The sequence below is a fragment of the Primulina eburnea genome, chromosome 10, assembly GCF_022965805.1.
Source record: "Primulina eburnea isolate SZY01 chromosome 10, ASM2296580v1, whole genome shotgun sequence".
Classification (NCBI taxonomy): domain Eukaryota; kingdom Viridiplantae; phylum Streptophyta; class Magnoliopsida; order Lamiales; family Gesneriaceae; genus Primulina; species Primulina eburnea.
In genome coordinates this window covers 33,521,226-33,545,115 of record NC_133110.1, presented here as the reverse complement: position 1 = coordinate 33,545,115, position 23,890 = coordinate 33,521,226, and the positions used below count along the sequence as shown (strand labels likewise).

Sequence of the window (23,890 nt, the reverse complement as noted above, 5' to 3'; positions counted from 1 at the left end):
AAAATTTCCTATTTGATATCAGAAAATTTTATCAACAAAAAAGTGACTACAATGTATATGCACGTGACATCTAAATTATCATATGATATATGGAATGAGAAATAAATTTTATTTTTTACTTCTTCTAATATTTGACTCGAGTTTCGAATACAATAGAGTTAAAATTAGACTTGTCAACTTAGGTCAGGCGTGCTATAAAAATTGAGCGGGTTGGGTTGATAAAAAAATAACATACCGTTTGGAGGCGGGCGTGCCAAACAGATTAAGTCCGTTTGGGTTGCGGGCCAAGACGGACTGGCCCGCCAAATTAGGGTATAATTTTATATTTTTAATTTTATATAAAAATTGGAATAAGTCTCATGCGCCTTCATCACTCTCTTATATTATTTATTTCTTATTTTTCTCCTGCGCCTCGTCTCTATCACTCACTCTGGTAAAATCTGAATCTCTGTGCTAATTTAGAAGATCAAGATTAAATGAAATTTAATGAGAATTGACTTTATAATATTTTTTTAATTTTTTCATGTATGTTTTAAGCACTTTACCTTTTATGGATTATGTCGTATGTTTTCTCAATTTCTTATTTCAATGCTTTTAAGTATTTTATGAAATTATTTGACTGAAATATTTTTTTTCCTATGGTTATTGTGATACTGTGAAGCATTTTTTTTAAAAAATAAGCGGGTCGGTTCGTCTAACCTGCAGCCCAAGATGGGCTGCGCTGGGTTGGTTATTTAGAGACCCGCCCCGCCTAATGGCGAGTTGCGGCAGGTGGCGGGCTGGCCGATCCTGCCAGTCCGTTTTGATATGTCGAGTTAAAATAACTATGCAATTAGTATGTTTCAATTATATAAATTTTTATGAAATAGTTAACAAAATAATTTTAATTAAATATTTTTAAAATTTTTATTTTTAAAAACGACTTTCTAGTACACATAGACGTGATATTTTAAAAAATAAAATTTGATCAATTATTAACCCAAATCTCTTTCTCGTGTATGATTACGTCCATAAAACTTATTAGGAACCGTGGGATGCACAAAATCCTGCCTAGCCTCAAATTGCCCAAAGCCCAATCTTGATTATTTAACCTTCCATTGCTCCGTCGCCTGCTACCACCGTCCACGCCTTCGATCATCGGCGGATTGCTGCCGACCTTGATTCAACGAATTCTTCGTTGATGCTGTTAGCCCGATCTGCAACTCAACTGTTGGTTATTCTCTCTCATACTTCGTGTTCTAATTGTCTTTTTTGCTTTTTCACCGTAGTAATTCAAGTTAAATGGTTTTTGCTTAATGCTCGGTGTCTATTGTATCTATTGGAAGGATTCAATTTAAACGTTTTCGGTAACTGCCATGGCCACTTTTACATTGCACCCTAGGTGTTCGAGAAATTGCTTAAACGATATATTTTGCTTAACTTTGACGTGTTTCTGTTCTTCATATTACTTTTGATCTCATTCAACTGACTTGCTCAATTAACGTGGTCAGTTTTTTTTGTTTTTCTTCGCCCTTTTATAAATTGGCTGTGTTTGAGAAGTTCATTTCACCCCTCTCGCTTTACTTTCTCTGGGTTTTAATTGAATTTCATGGAATGATTTTATTATTATTATTAGTTTTAAACTTCTGAGCGTATTGAGTAATGTAAAACTCAGGATAAAGTCGTGACATATTTATAGGCGACCTTCTAATATTGATACAGAGGTGCTGTTTTAGACCGTGTTCTAAATGGTGGTCGACCCGGTTGAGCCTTGACCGCTCCGCTCCACCTTTGTATAAGCCGGCCTCTATAGACGGTCCAAGGCTGTCCGATGGGCGAGCAGGCAGGCGACGGAGGCAACGGAGGCGGCCGAGGAGTTAAATGATTTTAAAATCCTAATTAACGGGCAAAGTCAAATAATTTTAGCAACCAATCAAATTCAATTAATTTAAAAAACACTATATACAATAAAAACATCTTTCACTCTCTGACATTTATTTTTGGTTTCGACTATCCTCCACCACCTGCCGCCGCCATCAGCCACCACCTTAATTACCTTGTTAGTTTGTATTTATATATTTATTTGCACTTTGTCTAGATTTTATTATATTGTATGAAGTTTTTTTATGCATAAACATCATTTAATTATATATTACATAAAAAAATGATAATTTTTTGTAGCTATATTGCATGATTATATATAATTACTTATTAAAAATTGCTAAAAAAAATTCAACCGTTTAGGAAGGTGGCCGCCTACCGCCTCCTGCCACTTACAACATTGGTTTTAGGTATCACATTGTGTAAAAGTGAAGTGATATTTATGTTCCATATTCCTTAATATCATCATTTAATTGACATCATAGTCATTGCATCTTGCACTTCATAAACTGCATCCTGATTTTGAATATCCGTTGATGGCATTTACAGGCCACCGACATGAACAAATCAAAGGATCCATTTGAGATTTCTTTTGAGGAACCAGAGGAATCACCACCAGATTCCCCTGTTGGTCTTGATGAGAATGAATCACAAACTTCATTGCGTCACATTCGTGGAGATGTTAATGCCAGTGCTAATATTCATACCTCACACGCGTCAACATCTTCAACTGTAACAGTAGCCATAGGCACTGCCGGTCCAGTCGGAAAACCTAAGGAAGACGATGATGATGAGGAAGAAGAGAACATGGACGTTGAGCTCGGAAAGCTGCCATCTAGTGGCGATCCTGATAAAGTGGCTAAGATGCAGTGAGTTGAATTATTCTTTTTTTGTCATATCCTTTCTGTAGTGATGCTTTCTTGATGGGTTAGTTAATTGCAACTTGCAAGTGGTTCAATTGGCTGATTGTTATTTATAACATGCACTTTTTGCATTACTTCGTTCCTTGTCTTGTTTTTAATTTCATCCGACATTCTAGGGCTCTTTTAGCTAAGTTTACGGATAAGCAAATGAGTCGGTACGAGTCATTTAGAAGATCTGGATTTCAGAAATCTAATATGAAACGGGTAAGAATAAACTTTTTCGTATTTCCATCCAAGCCAATACTTGTATCGCAAAACAGTTACGAGGACTGAGGGGTCTTTAGTTGTGCTGTTGGTGTTCGAAATAAGTGTCCAACTTCGGGTTTCATTTCTTTAGTGGCACCATTTTTGTCCATATTTTGCAGCTGCTAACAAGCTTAACTGGAAGTGCAAAAATTTCAGTACCCATGACTATTGTTGTATCTGGAATAGCAAAAATGTTTGTTGGGGAGCTTATTGAAACAGGTATGTTTAACTTGGATAAGCCATGACTATTGTTGTATCTGGAATAGCGAAAATGTTTGTTGGGGAGCTTATTGAAACAGGTATTTTTAACTTGCACTTATCCTCATAAGATATAGAAATATTCCGGAGCTTTATTGTCGCCATGGATGTTGGATCTCGGTTTTCTACACGCCCAAACACAGCGGAAGTTTTAAAAATTTATTTATTTTGACAATCAAAATATATTTTGCTTTGGGCGCTCGTATGATTTTTCATAGTCAACATGCATAGGATGTTAGAAATTATACCTTTGTGAATTAATCACGTGGACACCAACCGATCCGGTATTACAGATCCGGCTCTTGATGATTCCCTACGAACTTTCTTCAAAGAAATCCTTCTATCAAGTCCACGACTTTATAGTGTGTTCCTCTTTCAAATTGCACTAGAGAATGAGAAAGAGATTTTGCGTAGGAGAAAATTTTGAGAGACGGCTCAATATTTTCTCTCTTGAAAAAGGGTTGGCCGATTTTCTTTTCAAAAATTGGTGGAGGCTCACGTAAGTGGTTTATTATGGTGGCTAGGTTTAGTGTTTTCAATTATTATTTATAATAAAATAATAACCTAATTACATAATTAACATTAATGGGCTTGATTTAATTAATTGGGCTAGTCCAACTAGTTTAATTAATTTAATCAAAGTCCATTAAAACTTTAATTATTTATTATGTTGGACTTGTACTCCTACAAGCCCATTAACATAATACCCACCATATTTAATTTATTAATTAATCAACTCAACTTTTGAGCTTAATAAATTAAATACATTACAAATTCAACATTTGAATTTTTTATTTAAATTATAAATTCAACTCCTTGAATTTTTATCACCTCCAACATTTAATATTTAATAAACCCAACAATTGAGTTTAATAAATTAAATTCTCAAATTTCATAAATTCAACTCCTTGAATTTATTTTCTCAAAATTTAATTATCATGAATTCAACTCCTTGAATTTACTATATAATATAAATTCAACTTTTGAATTTATTCTCTCAACGGGAACAAACAATCCAGTACTTGTGTGACCCTCAATGGTTCAGGGATACAGCTAGCCGTGGGTTCACAACTCTTTGTGATTCAGGACAGAATCCTTTATTCGGGCTTACCCTAGTTAGCTCCATTCTTTCTATCAACACCTTGATCAAGAATGTCAGAACTCATTTCTGATAGCACCCATCGGATCATGGTAAGAGCGTCTAGTAGCATCGCCCCATGATCCCCTAGGTATCACTGATAGTGCCTGCAAGAACCAGTCGATTATGATTAACGTACAGTACGATCCCTTCATCTCATATATCCCGATCGAATCTGCAACCATTGGTTCATCGAGGGTTGCATATTAATTCGATAACTATGTGATAACTATAATAGTGGCATCGCGTGTACTATTTGGAGAACTCCTTCTCCAACGTACATCTCGTACTCTGGCCAGAGATTCCATGCACTATTATTTCATTAGATCACATAGGATATCCACACCCGTAGGTGAGCGGTGAATCCCCGACTACAATGCACTGGCTCCTATATGTGTCGCAACTGTACCCAACCTCGCCACCTGATGACTTTCCTGGAGCCGGTAAACGAGTCAAAGCACAGCTGTGGGGCCCTTAACTCCTAATCGTTATTACAATGCAATCTGATTAGGGTTTAATTAATCACAGCGGAAAACGGGTTTAAAATTTCTTTACAATGAGCCCAAAATATCTCTTCTGATATTTAAATACTAAAAATAGTATCTAAATTCAAATCATAAACACGCCCACACGTAATCAATCACATACAAACATCTCATATCCTCGGGACATGCCCCGGTATATAGATACATATACATATATATACTGGGAACAAGACATAAACATAAACCTCAGCCCAAGCTGTGGCTCCCACCAGAAATACCCTCTCTGGTCTCCTGATATCCTGGAGTACCTGCCATTGTCCACACACAAAGACAACAACAGCCCCCCTTGGGGGTGAGCAAAGCTCCGTATGGAACAACCACAATATATACCACAAGTATCTAAACAATGATATATGGTATGCAATGCATGTATGTCGTGGAGGTATAGGGTCAAATGCCCATCCACTGAGCACATGTCAGAATCAATCGAATCGCTATCAAATCAAATCAATGCTCGAGCTGGCACACCGACCGATATGGGAATACACATATGACAACGTCGACGAAGCGTCGTCAATCCCACATCTCATATCCAATCATATGGGGCCACAAATGTCTATGTTTTAAGGGTCATGTAATACCAAACATAGCATTGTGTTCACAAACCCCGGAATCCAATCAAATCATATCAGGGTATCCAAGGATCATAGCTCAACGTGCATGTCATGTATCGATGTATGCATAAATGATGTGTGTTAACAAAATATTTATTTTATACATCGATACTCAAATCTCAATGTCATGTATGCCACATCAAATCATCAAATAGGCACATAGACACGTATTCCAATCCAATCAATCCAATCATATATCATATAATACAGATACCTGTCGTATGTTACCCGGTCGCAACATACCTCAATTCTTCGTTCCAATTGATGTAGCTTGAAGATACACTTTATCTACATCAATTACATATTCATTTCAATCAATAACATACTCCAAAATCAATAATATGAGTTTCAAATATCATTGAAACTTCAAAAATTCATATCAAATCATAATCATATCATAATTTAATTCCGACTTCGAATACTAGTTTCTTGTCGGTTATTCTACTACATATCAGAAATTCAACTTCAAATACATGCTATTCCAGCACTATGATATTTAAAGCTGCTGGAACTCGAAGAAAATTACCTCAGTCAGAAGCCTTCGACGCGACGATTACAAATATATAATTTGTTTCGCGTTTAGACAGCGTTTCAAAGTCAAATCGGACGGAAGAATTTTGAAATCTCGAACTTTCCTCTCGAAGTTGTTGAAATTATCTGACGGAGGAAAGAAGGAGAAGAATTTATTCTTATCCCACCGCCTCTCGCGCTCGGGCGGTAGAATTCTCGCGCCCGAGCGCGAGACATTCTGTCCCCGAGTTTCGAATACACCGCGCTCGGGCGGTCAAACATTACCGCTCGGGCGCGGTATGTTCTGTCCGCGAACATTCACCTTTTCTTCCTTGGCGCTCGGGCGGTAATTTCCTACCGCTCGGGCGCCACATGTTCTGTACAAAATATTGGTTTTGTACTATTTTGGCGTCCGGCTTCTCAAATCAAATTCTTACAACATCAATTCATATACAATATTCATTTCTCAATTCATTGTCATAATATACATCATATACATAATCACATGACCATTTTATTAATTACCGATAATCACACAGGATTTACGATAATACGATACACGGTCCTTACAACAGCCCTAGCATATAGAGCCTCAGTGTTGTCCCGGGTCGTAAGGACTAATGGTGTACAATCATAACCACGGACTTATCCTCTCGATGAATGATAACCACTGGAAAGTCCGAGGGAGGGTTGTTCGGTATAATCATCATATGACTACCCATCTGCATGTTTGGACATCTCTATGCCTTTACTAAGAAACGCAGTACACAACATCACACATGCTAGTCTCGAGCTCAAGCGGCCTTTATCCCTGTTTTAGGCGGCTAAATCGACTAGGAACGAATATAGAATATGCAGTGTTTACAAATGAGTTTCAACATCGAATTACGATTCATTTGTATTAAAGCATAATCAAGGACTTTATCTATGCTGTATGCATGGGTATACAGATAAAGTATAACAAGACCATAAAAAATTAAATTATATTAAAATAAAGATTGTTTATTTCACTTGAGTCAATAAATTCCCTAGCCAACCGTTGGCTTGCAGGGCATCTACTCTAACAATCTCCCACTTGCCCTAGAGCCAACTACCCTTAATCCCATTGCTTCGCGATGCTTTTCAAACAATGGTCCTGGCAAGGGCTTTGTAAGTGGATCAGCAACATTATCTGCAAAAGGGAGTCTTTCGACTGATATGTCTCCTCTTCCCACAATCTCCCGTATGATGTGGAACTTCCTCAGTACATGTTTGGATCGCTGATGAGACCTTGGTTCCCTTGCTTGCGCAATGGTACCAGTGTTGTCACAGTACGACGGGACTGGATCAACTCTATTAGGAATAAAGCCCAACTCTTGGGAAAAATTCCTCATCCAAACTGCCTCTTTGGCTGCATCAGATGCAACAATGTATTCAGCTTCAGTGGTGGAATCCGCAACGGTGTCTTGCTTGGAACCTTTCCAAAAGACAGCCGCACCATATAGCATGAATTCAAAGCCAGAGGTCGATTTCGAATCATCTACATCACATTGGAAGCTAGAATCAGTGTAGCCTTCCAATTTTAATTCTCCACCCCTATAGACCATGAACAAGTTCTTAGTCCTTCTCAAGTACTTAAGAATGTCTTTCACGGTCTTCCAATGCATTGGATCAGGGTTCGCCAGATAACTGCTTGTAACACTCAACGTGTAAGCAACATCAGGACGTGTCGATATCATACCATACATGATACTACCAATAGCTGATGCATATGGAATACGTGTCATCATCTCTATCTCTTCATCATTTTTGGGACACGTAGCTTTAGATAGAGTAATACCATGACACATTGGTAAGTATCTTCTCTTGGACTCTTCCATAGAAAATCGTTTTATAATGGTATCGATATAGGTGGCTTGGGTGAGTCCGAGCATCCTCTTTGATCTATCTCTATAGATTTGTATTCCCGATACATAGGATGCATCACCCAGTCTTTCATGGAGAATTTACTTGCCAACCATACTTTAGTTGATTGCAATAATCCTACTTCATTCCCAATGAGCAGGATATCATCAACATAAAGTACTAGGAATGTCACTACACTCCCACTAACCTTCTTGTACACGCACAGTTCCTCATGATTCTTAGCAAAAACAAACTCTTTGATAGTGCTATCAAATCTGAGGTTCCAACTCCTTGACTCCTGCTTGAGACCATATATTGATCTCTGAAGTTTGCATACCTTATGCTCACTTTCTACTGATTTGTATCCCTCAGGTTGAGACATATAAATTTCCTGATGTCTCCATTGAGGAATGCAGTCTTTACATCCATTTGCCATATCTCATAGTCATACCACGATGCTATGGCTAATAGTAATCTAATGGACTTTAAACATAGCAACTGGTGAAAAAATTTCCTCATAGTCAACTCCTTGCTTTTGAGTATAATCTTTTCCAAGCAGTCTTACTTTGAAGGTCACTACCTTCCCATTCGCCCCAAGCTTTCTTTTGTAGATCCATTTGCACCCTATAGGAACGATTCTCTCAGGTTGATCTACCAACGTCCAGACTTGGTTTGAATACATAGAGTCCATTTTTGACTGCATGGCTTCAAGCCATTTGGTTGAATCAGTATCAGATATTGCCTCTTTGAAATTCATTGGATCACATCCAACACAATGCTCATCATGGCTTTGTTCATGAAGAAGCGTATATCTTGCAGGTGGTCTAATAATCTTATCAGACCTTCTAGGAGCTTGTACTTCAACTACTGGTTGTTGGGGATTAGGTTCAACTACTATAGTTGAGAGAGTATCTTGAATTTCTTCAAGTTCTATCATATTGCATTTTCTATCTAATAGAAATTCCCTTTCCAAAAAGGTGACATTTCTTGAAACAAACATTTTGCTTCATTGTGATGATAGAAATAATATCCAACAGAATTCTTTGGATATCCTACAAAGTAGCACAAAGTGGATCTGCTATCCAATTTGTCTCCCACTGTCTGCTTCACGTAAGCAAGACATCCCCATATTCTCATGTAAGAATATTTGGGAGTTTTACCCATCCATATCTCATATAGTGTTTTATCCACTGCTTTAGTATAGACATTATTCAACAACATTGCCGCAGTTTCAAGCGCAAAGCCCTAAAACGATGTAGGCAATTCAGTGAATCTCATCATTGATCGAACCATGTCCAACAAGGTTCGCTTACAATGTTTAGAAACACCATTCAATTGTGGTGTTGCTGATGGAGTCCACTGTAAGAGAATCACATTCTCTTTTAGATAACCCAAAAATTCAGAATTTAAGTATTCTCCACCTCGATCAGATCGAAGTGCCATAATACTTCTTTCTAGCTGATTTTCTACTTCAAATCTGAATTCTTTGAACTTTTCAAACGCTTCAGATTTGTGTTTCATCAAATAAACATACCCAAACCTCAAATGGTCATCAGTAAAGGTAATGAAGTAGGATTGCCTATATTTTGTGCTAACACTTAGCGGGCCACAAATGTCTGTGTGGATCAAATCCAGTAGACCATGTGCACGTTCCACGTTTCCATCGAATGGAGTCTTTGTCATTTTTTCTTTTAGACAGGATTTACATGTATGTAGAGAATTTATGTTTGACAAGTCAAACATGCCTTCTCCCACTGGTTTGTGCATCCTTCTTTGAGAAATATGACATAGTTTAGCGTGCCATATTTGTGTGGGATTTGGATCATCTAACTTTCTTTTGTTTGCTGTTGAAATAATGTTTACTTTGACATTCACTTATCATTTGCAGAACATTTCTGGCGCATATAATTTCTTATGTCCGGACTTCTTGCAGTGAAATAAATATGTTCTAACTTATCGAGCTTTGTAGGCCTTTTAAGTGTCTTTCAGAGTTTGCTTCTTATTGGGATTGCTTTTCTTGTGAGGGACGGAACATTTCTTTCCCTTACCTTGTGGGCGATTTTTCGTCTGACGAGAGGCCCATTAGAAAAACAACAATTCCCAGTTTTATGGTGATCTCATAAGTTATAAGCGTATTGACTAGCTCTTCAAGGCTATCATCTATCTTATTCAAATTGAAGTTCACCATAACCCCGTCAAATGAGAAAGAGAATGACAACAAATTGATGTCATGAAGTAACTTGTTAGGAATCACCTATTTCAGGCTCACCACTTTCTCATTAAACCCAATCATATGTACACCACGCTCATGGATCAAAGCCCCATCTTGCATTAGTGTAGTCATGAGCTTTTAAAAGTGGTGTGCATCACTGTACAAGTTTCATGCACCATGCAACTCTTGCATGTGTATTCGAATGTGAGCAGCATTTAAAATTTCCTCAAACTGTCCCTACAGTTCATTTGACGTAAAAGCGAGCATGTTACACTTTAGCTTGCATACTATGGTCCTACCATCTTGCATGCTTTGTCAGTTCAGCAGGACTGACATTAGTGTGTATGCCATTTTCTCCGAATTCAGAACAATTTTCCCAACCAGTCTTGAAAATTAGATTCGGTTAGCTTGTTAATAACAAAATTGGATTATGTGACGAAATCGAAAAATATACTGATATGGAAACAGAATAATTGTTGCTGATTATTTTAAAATAATTTTAAGATATAAAATATGGATTTCATTTTATAAATTACCCTCCTACTATTTTGACATTTCCACCACCCTCTGATGAAAAAGAGAAATCGTATTTCCTTAGTAGGCACGTAGAGTCCAATTAGCCCATTATAATCCCGAATAATATCAGCCAATTATAATTTCTAAAAGGTAGAGTCCAATTGCATCCCTATGCAACCTCCGCGTGTTTTGCCTCACGTTTAATAAGGACCCAATAATATGACGTCGTTTATTTTCGCGTGTCAAACCAACCCATCAATATTGAATTGTAGTAGATGGTCGCCATGAGTTCCCCCAATAATATGAGCCGAAGTCATGGGATTTCCACTCAATTCACATCATATGTCCGGTGGAAGTCACAGCTTTCCGGCGTACAGGCCTCTCCAATAATATGAGCCAGACACTGTCCGCGGGTAGCGATCAACATGCAACCACGGTTGATGGAAGGCAAGGAAAAATTAAACTCCTTTAATTTTTACTTTTTCGGTTTGATATAAATTTTGAATCTTATTCAAAATGAGGGATTTTAATTTTAAAAATTGTCTCATCATTTTAATTTAAAAATCGCGTGCCACGAGTTTGTATGTTTGCCGGATTCATACAACTATATTATATAATAATATACATACATGCATACTACTATATATCACATATATCATAATATGACATTCAACAATAAATAAGGATGATCGATCGCCAACACTATTAGATCCATGTGAGCCAGACATGGATCCAGGTCCAAAACCTAGGTGAATGCAGGGATGCAAATGCAACTATTACAAGAGCTTCCAATATTTTACATGTCTTCATCTCGTTCATCGGGTCCACCATCTTCCAGTCTTGATCTCCAACTATTTCTAATATTACATTTAAATAGCCATGGCACATAAGGGATACATCTCATGGGGTGGGAACGGGCCATAAACCAGGCCCATTTTAATAATATCAAATATTAAAAACGAATAAAACAGTAAAATATCCTAACATACACCTAACACATTGGTCAAGGCTCTCGATCATCCTTCATGCATTTAATATCAAATATTAACATCAATTTAATTAAACAATTTAATTAATTGATAAATCATATATCTAATAATTTTATCACTAACCACCACAATTATTAAAAGATTTAATAAATTAAATAAACTCCTTTATTTAATTTTCAATTAAATCAATAATAATTGATTTCTTGAAAAAACTCATTTTTACCATAAATAATTAAAATCATATTCTAATTATTTATTTCACAAGAAAATTATTAATTTTCCAAAAATTAATTTCCAAAATAAAAATTGAACCAATTTTCCAAAAATATCAATTTTACCCAAAAATTTGAAAAATCAGAAAATTGCACTCTAGGCCCAAACAATTCAGGCCCATCATCCAGCACGCTTCCCGAGACGATCCCGGGCAGCCGCCCGCGCTGCTCGCTCGCTGCCCGAACGTTTCGGGCAGTGGCGGCAGCCCCTGTGCGCGCAGGGCGCGCACAGGCGCGCTGGCGGGCAGGACGCCGTGCGCGCTGCGCGCTGCCGTCCCCACGCCGCGCGCTCGCGCGCTGCCGTGCTGCGCGCGGGCGTCCTACGCCGCGCGAGCGCAGCGCTCTGTTGTGCTGCGCGCGGGAGTCCGACGCCGCGCGCGCACGCTGCGCGCTGCCGTTCGCGTCCCTGCGCACACGACTGCCCGGAACAGTTCCGGGCAGATTAATTTCTTTTTTTATTTCGAAAATCTGGAAAAATAAATAAATTTTCGTGGTGCTAAATTTTCTGAAAAATTTTCTTGTGTGGTTAGGAAAAAAAAATTATTCAATATCAAAACCATACGATTTAGAAAAACCATGCTCTGATACCATTGTTGGATCTCGGTTTTCTACACGCCCAAACACAGCGGAAGTTTTAAAAATTTATTTATTTTGACAATCAAAATATATTTTGCTTTGGGCGCTCGTATGATTTTTCATAGTCAACATGCATAGGATGTTAGAAATTATACCTTTGTGAATTAATCACGTGGACACCAACCGATCCGGTATTACAGATCCTGCTCTTGATGATTCCCTACGAACTTTCTTCAAAGAAATCCTTCTATTAAGTCCACGACTAAATAGTGTGTTCCTGTAATAGCCCAACCTTTTATTATGTTAATCCTTATGGTTTATTATTGTTATGATCACGTTTTATGCTTTACTGTTTGAGATTATGTTGAATGGTTACTGGTTATGGATATCTTTATTGAAATGGTTATTGTTTTAATATTATGTTCATAGTTGGTGATGATTATGGAAATGAATGGGTAGAATAGAAATTTGACTTGAGCCAAATAGAAAATGGAAGTGCAGAAATGGTATGACAAATGTGGCAGTAGTTGTGGTTTTTAGTATAATGTTTTGTATATTGATCCAATTGATGTGAGGCCGCTTCCATTAGAAAGATAAGATATAAGGCTATAACTTTCTTATTTTGAGTTTTGTTCAAATCCTAAGGGAAGACGAGCCAAAAGCGGCCCGAAGTGTGTCGTGTGTTTCGTTGTTCCTGCACTGACACATGTTGGGAGAATGGGCATAACTTTTTACTCAGACATCCAAATGACCTGAAATTTTGGGAGACACAAGAAAACACATAGGGCTACAACTTTCATGTTGACCACTTTTCTAATTCTGAATTTAAAAATGAGTTTTTGGCAGAATACAGCGCGCATATGTGCCAGAACCCGCGCATATGCGCCCGGTGGGCAATACAGGTCGCGCATGTGCGCCCAGAAAGTCGTGCATGTGCGCCCAGCACTCTGTATAAAAATTAAAAACACGTTTTTACGCAATAAAAGGTTTATATATTGCCTTGGATAGGGCATATTCTTATTCTCTCTTCTCCTTGTTCGATCAAACCCTTCCTCCCTCAAGTTTTCTTCCCTTCAATTCTTCACTCCAAATTTAAGGATCATAGCATATTTCTTAGTTGTTCCTACCTAAATCTTCAAACTTCAAGGTAAGAACTTACTATTCTTGGAGTTTATAAGGGTTTGGAGTATTGAGGGTTAAGTTGGGTTCATGATTCATTGAATTATTGGAGATGATTTATGATTGTGATTGTTACTATTGTTGTAGGATTCATTCAAACTCATCATAGCCATCATAGTGATTGTGGAGTGTAAGTAGAAGCTTTTCTCTTGTGCTCACATGATGAATATATGTATCCAAGCCATGTTTATTGATATATAGCTCCCTCCATTGATATGCTCTTGATACATAAGTTGTTATATATTCATTGTTCAAAGATTTTCATTGAATTCATTGTCAAGGGAGCTAAGATTATATTGTGCTTACCAAGTGTTTGTTCTATTGTCTCAATGAACTTTCCTACGATTAAAGTCAAGGAATGATAGTAATTCATGCATGTCATTGGCCAATCACATGATTCTAAAGTATCTCTCACAGTATTGATATTTATATCAAAGAGATACTTGCCACAGGTCACAGGTCACAGTACTGTCATTTCCTTCCTTTAATTCATGATATTATACCCTTTAAATTGATTGGAGATTTATGATTCATTCTTTACCGCCATTGCCACAGCCATGATCTAAGCCAAGCTATGTATATGTAATTGATATGTACAGCTTCTTACTAACTGAGATTATTCTCATTCCAGTTATGTCATGTGATGCAGGTGATAAAAAGGACTGAAATAGATTGTTCAAGGCGGGGGAAGTCATATAAGAGGCCAAGGGAAAGATTTTCTATCATGTCTTTTTTTAGGGAGGAGTGAACATATATAAAGTTTTACAAACATCATGTATTTGGTTGAATGTGTTGGCTTGTAGTTATGTGTTGGAGGATATTTTGTGAATGTTCATATATATTAGTATAGATTATGTTTATGATGTAAAGGATATATTGTTCTTTCCCTTTTAAATGCTAAAGCTTCCGCATATGGTAATTAGTTAATGTTATTGTCATGGGAGTGGGTTGTTTCAATTGGTATCAGAGCGAAATTTCTTGGACCGTATATGACTTCTTCTACCTAGGACAATCCGGTATGTTTTCGATCCTGCATCTATTGATTTTAACATTGAGAGTTGATCATATTCCATTGTTATTTATGTATTTTCTTCATATCTATGTTAAAGTGAGCTTACATGTAGGAAATGCCTCCTAAACGAAAGGTTACTGAAGGGGATGATAGGACCCCTACTACTGATAGGACTACCAACGTTGTAGATGAATTCAGTAAATTAATACAAGAACAGGCGAAAGTTCATGGTGAACAAATTCAACATTTGTTGAGCCTGCATACCTCAACCCAAGGTCATGGTCAAGGAAGAGGACAGATTAGAGTGGAAAGCACCGAAGGTAGTTCCTATGAATTGTTCAGGCGTATGAACCCTCCCGAATTTGTCGGTGGTGCCGATCCACTCGTAGCTTTGGAATGGGTTAAATCTTTGGAGGCTATATTTGACTATCTGAAGTTCACTGATCGAGATAGAGTGAGCTGTTATGTGTTTATGCTAGTGAAAGCTGCTCGCATCTGGTGGGAAGCTACGAAAGTGACTGTCAATGTTCGCGAGTTAAAATGGGAAGAGTTCAAAGAGTTATTTTATGCCAAGTACTTTTCAAGAGAAGTTAAAGCAAAGAAGGTCAAAGAATTTCTTGAGTTGAGGCAAGACTCCTTGTCTGTTGCTGAATATACATTGAAATTTGAAGAAGGATGCGTGTTTGTTCCATTTATTGCTGAAAATGATAAAGACAAAGGAGAACACTTCCTTCGTGGGTTGAAACCAGAAATTCGAAGGGATGTTCATATGGCCAAGGTGATCACTTATCAAGACATTGTTGAAAGAGCCTTACTTGCCGAGCACGATGAACAAGAAATTGAAAAGGAGCGGCAATTAAGAAGGCAAGCTTTCCAAGCGAGAGGGCAAGGGGCAAGTACTAGTGCTCGAGGTGGTCACGAAGGAAAAGGTAAAATGGAACAACGCAATAAACCTTCTGCGCTTTCTTCAGATACGGAGCGACCATTATGTCCTAAGTGTGGAAAGCCACACAAGGGTGAGTGCTTAGTGGGAAGTGGCCGATGTTATCGATGTAAAGAAATGGGGCATACGGCACAAAAGTGTCCTCTATCCTCTGATAAAGGAAAAGTTCGAGGTAGAATCTTTACGATGACAAAAAAAGGAGCCAATCCTGATTCTTCAGTCATATCAGGTAATATTCTAATATCTGGCAAGGAAGCACTTACATTGATTGATACTGGTGCAACTCATTCCTTTATGTCTGAAGTATTCATGCATTCCTTATCTCGTGAGCCTACTATCATGCCTTTACAATTCAATATTATGTTGCCTTCTGGTGATGAGATTTGTCCTACAAGTATTCTTAATGCATGTCCATTACAGATAGGTTCGAGATTGTTGTATGCTGATTTTATTGTAATTCCAATGGTTGCTTTCGATGTTATTTTGGGTATGGATTGGTTATACGCTTATCATGGTGTGATCAACTGTGTGGAAAAGACCGTGAGGTTGGTAACTGATGGTCATGAGGGTGATGAATTTATTGGGCTAGGTTCCTCGTTAAGTATTTCCCTTATTTCTTGTCTCCAAGCTACGAAATTATTGAATAAGGGTTGTACTGGTTTTCTTGCCTTAGTATCAGATGTGAATAGGGATAGTAATTTGCAAATTCAGGATATTGACGTGGTTCAGGATTATCCTGATGTATTTGCTGATGATGTGCCTGGCTTACCTCCTGATCGAGAGGTAGAGTTTGTTATTGAATTGAGTCCAGGTACATCCCCAATTTCTAAAGCTCCATACAGAATGGCTCCAACTGAAATGAAAGAATTGAAGAATCAATTACAGGAGCTATTAGATAAAGGGTTTATCCGTCCTAGTTCCTCCCCATGGGGAGCCCCGGTTTTGTTCGTGAAAAAGAAAGATGGATCGTTGAGGTTATGCATTGATTATCGTGAACTCAACAAGGTAACTATTAAAAATAAATATCATTTACCTCGAATCGACGATCTTTTTGATCAATTGCAAGGGGCCACTGTATTTTCAAAAATCGATCTTCGATCCGGATATCATCAATTGAAAGTGAGAACGGAGGACATACCCAAGACTGCTTTTAGAACGAGGTATGGCCATTATGAATTTTTGGTGATGTCGTTTGGATTAACTAATGCTCCTTCAGTGTTTATGGATTTGATGAATCGTGTCTTTAAGCCGTATTTGGATGCTTTTGTGATTGTATTTATTGACGACATTCTGATATATTCAAAGACACGAGAACTGCATAGGGAGCATTTGAGGATCGTATTAAAGACATTGAGAGAGAAGCAATTATATGCGAAGTTAAAGAAATGTGAGTTTTGGTTAGAGCAAGTGGCGTTTTTGGGCCACATCGTGTCAAAAGAAGGAATAGCAGTCGATCCGTCCAAGATTGAATCTATTAAACAATGGTCTATTCCAAAGACAGTTTCAGAGGTACGAAGTTTCCTTGGCTTGGCAGGGTATTACAGGCGATTCATAGCAGACTTCTCGAAAATAGCATTGCCATTGACAAGTTTGACACGAAAAACTACCAAGTTTGAATGGACCATTGAATGCCAACAAGCTTTCCAAACCTTGAAAGATAAGTTAACTTCTGCCCCTGTATTAGTACTTCCCTGTGGCACTCAGGATTTTGTTGTGTATACAGATGCTTCAAAGCAGGGATTAGGTGCGGTGTTGATGCAACGTGGGAAAGTAATCGCTTATGCTTCTCGTCAGCTAAAAGAATACGAGAAGAATTATCCCACGCATGATTTGGAATTGGCAGCTGTAGTATTCGCCTTGAAGATATGGCGGCATTATTTATATGGTGAGAAGTGTGAAATTTTTACAGATCATAAAAGTTTGAGTTATCTGTTTTCGCAGAAAGAATTAAATATGAGACAGCGGAGGTGGTTGGAACTGGTAAAAGACTATGATTGCACCATTAGCTATCATCCTGGAAAAGCTAATGTCGTTGCAGATGCTTTAAGCCGTAAATCCAGTTATCTATTAGGTTCCATGATTCAGAAACCGTTATTATTCGATTTGCAAAGGAACGAAATAACTATGGTATCTCCAGGTACAGTAGATCAGTTATCTGCACTAGTTCTTCGCTGTACTTTGATTGATCGTATTCTAAAGGAGCAACAATTGGATATTCAGTTATTAGAATTGAAGAATAAAAATGATTTAACAGGAGTTTCTGAATTTGGTTTGAATCGTGATGGTTTATTAACCTTTCGAGGTAGAATTTGTGTTCCTAGGGGTGATGACATTCGGAAAGATATACTTATTGAAGCTCATACAGCGCCATATTCAGTTCATCCTGGCAGTACCAAAATGTATCATGATCTTCGACATCTCTATTGGTGGCCAGGTATGAAGAAAGATATCATGTTATTTATTTCTGAATGTCTAACCTGTCAGCAGGTTAAGATTGAACATCAAAGACCTGCTGGAACTTTGCAATCTCTCCCAATACCTCAGTGGAAATGGGAGCATATCACCATGGACTTCGTAATAGGACTTCCAAGAACACCAAAGGGTTACAACTCCATCTGGGTAATTGTTGATAGGTTAACCAAGTCGGCTCATTTTCTGCCGGTCAAAACGACGTTTACAATGAACCAGTATGCTGAAGTCTATGTGGCTGAGATTGTAAGACTTCATGGAATCTCTGTATCAATTGTATATGATCGTGACCCGAGGTTTACTTCTGAATTCTGGAAAAGTTTGCATAGAGCCTTGGGCACAAAGTTGGCTTTTAGCACAGCATATCATCCTCAAAGTGATGGGCAGTCAGATAGGGTGATTCAAATTCTTGAAGATATGTTACGAGCATGTACGATTGATTTCACGGGAAGTTGGGATTCTAAGTTAACTTTGGTGGAATTCACGTATAATAACAGCTACCAGTCTTCAATCGGCATGGCACCCTACGAGGCTTTATATGGAAGAAAGTGCCGATCTCCATTGTACTGGGAAGAGATAGGTGAAAGGAAGATGTTGGGCCCAGAATTGGTTCAACAAACAGCAGATGTTGTGGCATTGATCCAAGAAAGAATGAAGACCGCTCAGTCTAGACAGAAAAGTTACGCTGATGTACGACGACGGCCATTGGCATTCGAGGTTGGTGATCACGTGTTTATTAAAATAGCTCCTCTCAAGGGAGTTATGCGATTTGGCAAGAAAGGTAAACTAAGTCCTCGATACATTGGGCCGTTTGAAATTCTTGACAAGATTGGAGACCGAGCCTATCGTCTTGCATTGCCACCAGACTTGGATCGAATGCACAATGTCTTTCATGTGTCTATGCTACGCAAATATCTTCCCAATCCATCTCATATTCTTCGACATGAATCATTAGATCTTTTACCTAACCTAAGCTACGAAGAAGTAACGATTCAAATTCTTGATCGCAAGGTAAAAGTATTAAGAAACAAAGAGATTGGTATAGTAAAAGTTTTATGGCGGAATCATATGATTGAAGAGGCGACTTGGAAACCCGAGGAAGAAATGAAACATCGTTATCCCAATTTATTCGACGGTAAGCAAATTTCGGGGACGAAATTTTTATAAGGAGGGGAGATTGTAATAGCCCAACCTTTTATTATGTTAATCCTTATGGTTTATTATTGTTATGATCACGTTTTATGCTCTACTGGTTGAGATTATGTTGAATGGTTACTGGTTATGGATATCTTTATTGAAATAGTTATTGTTTTAATATTATGTTCATAGTTGGTGATGATTATGGAAATGAATGGGTAGAATAGAAAGTTGACTTGAGCCAAATAGAAAATGGAAGTGCAGAAATGGTATGACAAACGTGGCAGTAGTTGTAGTTTTTAGTATAATGTTTTGTATATTGATCCAATTGATGTGAGGCCGCTTCCATTAGAAAGATAAGATATAAGGCTATAACTTTCTTATTTTGAGTTTTGTTCAAATCCTAAGGGAAGACGAGCCAAAAGCGGCCCGAAGTGTGTCGTGTGTTTCGTTGTTCCTGCACTGACACATGTTGGGAGAATGGGCATAACTTTTTACTCAGACATCCAAATGACCTGAAATTTTGGGAGACACAAGAAAACACATAGGGCTACAACTTTCATGTTGACCACTTTTCTAATTCTGAATTTAAAAATGAGTTTTTGGCAGAATACAGCGCGCATATGTGCCAGAACCCGCGCATATGCGCCCGGTGGGCAGTACAGGTCGCGCATGTGCGCCCAGAAAGTCGCGCATATGCGCCCAGCACTCTGTATAAAAATTAAAAACACGTTTTTACGCAATAAAAGGTTTATATATTGCCTTGGATAGGGCATATTCTTATTCTCTCTTCTCCTTGTTCGATCAAACACTTCCTCCCTCAAGTTTTCTTCCCTTCAATTCTTCACTCCAAATTTAAGGATCATAGCATATTTCTTAGTTGTTCCTACCTAAATCTTCAAACTTCAAGGTAAGAACTTACTATTCTTGGAGTTTATAAGGGTTTGGAGTATTGAGGGTTAAGTTGGGTTCATGATTCATTGAATTATTGGAGATGATTTATGATTGTGATTGTTACTATTGTTGTAGGATTCATTCAAACTCATCATAGCCATCATAGTGATTGTGGAGTGTAAGTAGAAGCTTTTCTCTTGTGCTCACATGATGAATATATGTATCCAAGCCATGTTTATTGATATATAGCTCCCTCCATTGATATGCTCTTGATACATAAGTTGTTATATATTCATTGTTCAAAGATTTTCATTGAATTCATTGTCAAGGGAGCTAAGATTATATTGTGCTTACCAAGTGTTTGTTCTATTGTCTCAATGAACTTTCCTACGATTAAAGTCAAGGAATGATAGTAATTCATGCATGTCATTGGCCAATCACATGATTCTAAAGTATCTCTCACAATATTGATATTTATATCAAAGAGATACTTGCCACAGGTCACAGGTCACAGTACTGTCATTTCCTTCCTTTAATTCATGATATTATACTCTTTAAATTGATTGGAGATTTATGATTCATTCTTTACAGCCATTGCCACAGCCATGATCTAAGCCAAGCTATGTATATGTAATTGCTATGTACAGCTTCTTACTTACTGAGATTATTCTCATTCCAGTTATGTCATGTGATGCAGGTGATAAAAAGGACTGAAATGAATTGTTCAAGGCGGGGGAAGTCATATAAGAGGCCAAGGGAAAGATTTTCTATCATGTCTTTTTTTAGGGAGGAGTGAACATATATAAAGTTTTACAAACATCATGTATTTGGTTGAATGTGTTGGCTTGTAGTTATGTGTTGGAGGATATTTTGTGAATGTTCATATATATTAGTATAGATTATGTTTATGATGTAAAGGATATATTGTTCTTTCCCTTTTAAATGCTAAAGCTTCCGCATATGGTAATTAGTTAATGTTATTGTCATGGGAGTGGGTTGTTTCAGTTCCTCTTTCAAATTGCACTAGAGAATGAGAAAGAGATTTTGCGTAGGAGAAAATTTTGAGAGACGACTCAATATTTTCTCTCTTGAAAAAGGGTCGGCCGATTTTCTTTTGAAAAATTGGTGGAGGCTCACGTAAGTGGTTTATTATGGTGGCTAGGTTTAGTGTTTTCAATTATTATTTATAATAAAATAATAACTTAATTACATAATTAACATTAATGGGCTTGATTTAATTAATTGGGCTAGTCCAACTAGTTTAATTAATTTAATCAAAGCCCATTAAAACTTTAATTATTTATTATGTTGGACTTGTACTCCTACAAGCCCATTAACATAATACCCACCATATTTAATTTATTAATTAATCAACTCAACTTTTGAGCTTAATAAATTAAATACATTACAAATTCAACATTTGAATTTTTTATTTAAATTATAAATTCAACTCCTTGAATTTTTATCACCTCCAACATTTAATATTTAATAAACCCAACAATTGAGTTTAATAAATTAAATTCTCAAATTTCATAAATTCAACTCCTTGAATTTATTTTCTCAAAATTTAATTATCATGAATTCAACTCCTTGAATTTACTATATAATATAAATTCAACTTTTGAATTTATTCTCTCAACGGGAACAAACAATCCAGTACTTGTGTGACCCTCAATGGTTCAGGGATACAGCTAGCCGTGGGTTCACAACTCTTTGTGATTCAGGACAGAATCCTTTATTCGGGCTTACCCTAGTTAGCCCCATTCTTTCTATCAACACCTTGATCAAGAATGTCAGAACTCATTTCTGATAGCACCCATTGGATCATGGTAAGAGCGTCTAGTAGCATCGCCCCATGATCCCCTAGGTATTACTGATAGTGCCTGCAAGAACCAGTCGATTATGATTAACGTACAGTACGATCCCTTCATCTCATATATCCCGATCGAATCTGCAACCATTGGTTCATCGAGGGTTGCATATTAATTCGATAACTATGTGATAACTATAATAGTGGCATCGCGTGTACTATTTGGAGAACTCCTTCTCCAACGTACATCTCGTACTCTGGCCAGAGATTCCATGCACTATTATTTCATTAGATCACATAGGATATCCACACCCGTAGGTGAGCGGTGAATCCCCGACTACAATGCACTGGCTCCTATATGTGTCGCAACTGTACCCAACCTCGCCACCTGATGACTCTCCTGGAGCCGGTAAACGAGTCAAAGCACAGCCCTAGCATATAGAGCCTCAGTGTTGTCCCGGGTCGTAAGGACTAATGGTGTACAATCATAACCACGGACTTATCCTCTCGATGAATGATAACCACTGGAAAGTCCGAGGGAGGGTTGTTCGGTATAATCATCATATGACTACCCATCTGCATGTTTGGACATCTCTATGCCCTTACTAAGAAACGCAGTACACAACATCACAGATGCTAGTCTCGAGCTCAAGCGGCTTTTATCCCTGTTTTAGGTGGCTAAATCGACTAGGAACGAATTTAGAATATGCAGTGTTTACAAATGAGTTTCAACATCGAATTACGATTCATTTGTATTAAAGCATAATCAAGGACTTTATCTATGCTGTATGCATGGGTATACAGATAAAGTATAACAAGACCATAAAAAGTTAAATTATATTAAAATAAAGATTGTTTATTTCACTTGAGTCAATAAATTCCCTAACCAACCGTTGGCTTGCAGGACATCTACTCTAACAATGGATCCCTCTCATTGTGCCCATTTTCTAATTGAAGATTCAAATCATACATGATGCTTCTATACCAAGTTAATCTTAATACCCCTCGGTTCTTTTTCAATCTCCTGGAAATTATTTCTCATCATTGGGAAATTAAAAGCTAAAATGTACATTGTTATTGTAGTAATGTGTATGTAACGCTAATATTTATCTTGTAAGTTGCACTGAAGCGCAATTGAATTGCAGTAAGAATGGTAATGTCAGAGAGAAAAGAGACTGGACCGATCAGGCCATGCCACATTAGAGAAGCATATAGAAGATTAAAGCTGGAGGGCAAAATCCCAAAAAGATCAGTTCCAAGGCTTTTCCGATGACAGAATCTTGGAAGTACATTGCGCCAAACAGCGTTTTAAATTTCAATTTTTCTCTTCAGTGAAATTTCTTATCTTTAGTTTACGGCCTAGCATTCGGCATGAAAGCTCAAGATTTTGCATCTATATGTTCGTTTGGTGTTCTGTAGCACAAGCATAATTTTCACTTCTGGTAATTCCTTATGCTTCTTAATCAGAAGTCCACTTATTTTGAAGGGGGACTAGAAAACTTGTCATGAGAAATCTGTGTTTTGTATAATCTGATTTATTTTTCTGGCACAGTTGTAAATTTTTTAGATTTTACATTTAAAAGAAAAGATTGTTGAACAAGATTGAAAGTTGGAAGTTGGTCGAATGTTAGACAGTAATTATGAAGGCGATTTTGAAAGTTGCATCTACCTTTCAAAAAATATTTATCATAGATTAAATCCTATATCTCAAAATAATCACCCTCTATTCTTGTTTGGTCTAGAAAGAGAATGTTATTGCTTGTTTGTGATAAGTTTGGTGCTAGAGGCATACATGTATGCAACATAATTTCAATTTTAAATGATTAATTTGGTATCCAGAGACATTTGTGTACATATATAACATAATTTCGATTTCAAATGATTAAATCACAATTTTATTCTT

The 23,890-nt window shown here is 37.4% G+C and overlaps 3 protein-coding genes across 5 annotated transcripts in view; all 3 read left to right on the top strand.

The window, feature by feature from the left end:
* Nucleotides 1-1,070: 1,070 nt before the first annotated feature.
* On the top strand, nt 1,071-23,635 carry LOC140803312 (transcription initiation factor TFIID subunit 11-like). 3 transcript variants are annotated; one of them, XM_073159146.1, is made up of 6 exons: nt 1,089-1,209; nt 1,655-2,038; nt 2,410-2,729; nt 2,900-2,987; nt 3,149-3,248; nt 23,133-23,635. In XM_073159146.1, exons 3-6 carry the CDS (start codon nt 2,419-2,421, stop codon nt 23,258-23,260), a joined length of 627 nt encoding a protein of 208 aa, XP_073015247.1. In that variant the 5' UTR covers nt 1,089-1,209; nt 1,655-2,038; nt 2,410-2,418; the 3' UTR covers nt 23,261-23,635. The 3 variants fall into 3 exon arrangements, with proteins under 3 accessions (XP_073015248.1, XP_073015246.1, XP_073015247.1); XM_073159147.1 differs by lacking the exon at nt 1,655-2,038 and having other exon boundaries at nt 1,071-1,209; XM_073159145.1 differs by lacking the exon at nt 1,655-2,038 and having other exon boundaries at nt 1,073-1,213.
* LOC140803309 (transcription initiation factor TFIID subunit 11-like) overlaps nt 1,081-23,890 on the top strand; it is a 43,154-nt gene continuing 20,344 nt past the window's right edge. The window contains exon 1 of the mRNA XM_073159138.1: nt 1,081-1,209. The gene's annotated coding sequence lies outside the window, so the exon portion shown is untranslated. The remainder of the gene's footprint in view (nt 1,210-23,890) is intronic.
* LOC140803311 (transcription initiation factor TFIID subunit 11-like) overlaps nt 1,100-23,890 on the top strand; it is a 29,695-nt gene continuing 6,904 nt past the window's right edge. The window contains exon 1 of the mRNA XM_073159144.1: nt 1,100-1,209. The gene's annotated coding sequence lies outside the window, so the exon portion shown is untranslated. The remainder of the gene's footprint in view (nt 1,210-23,890) is intronic.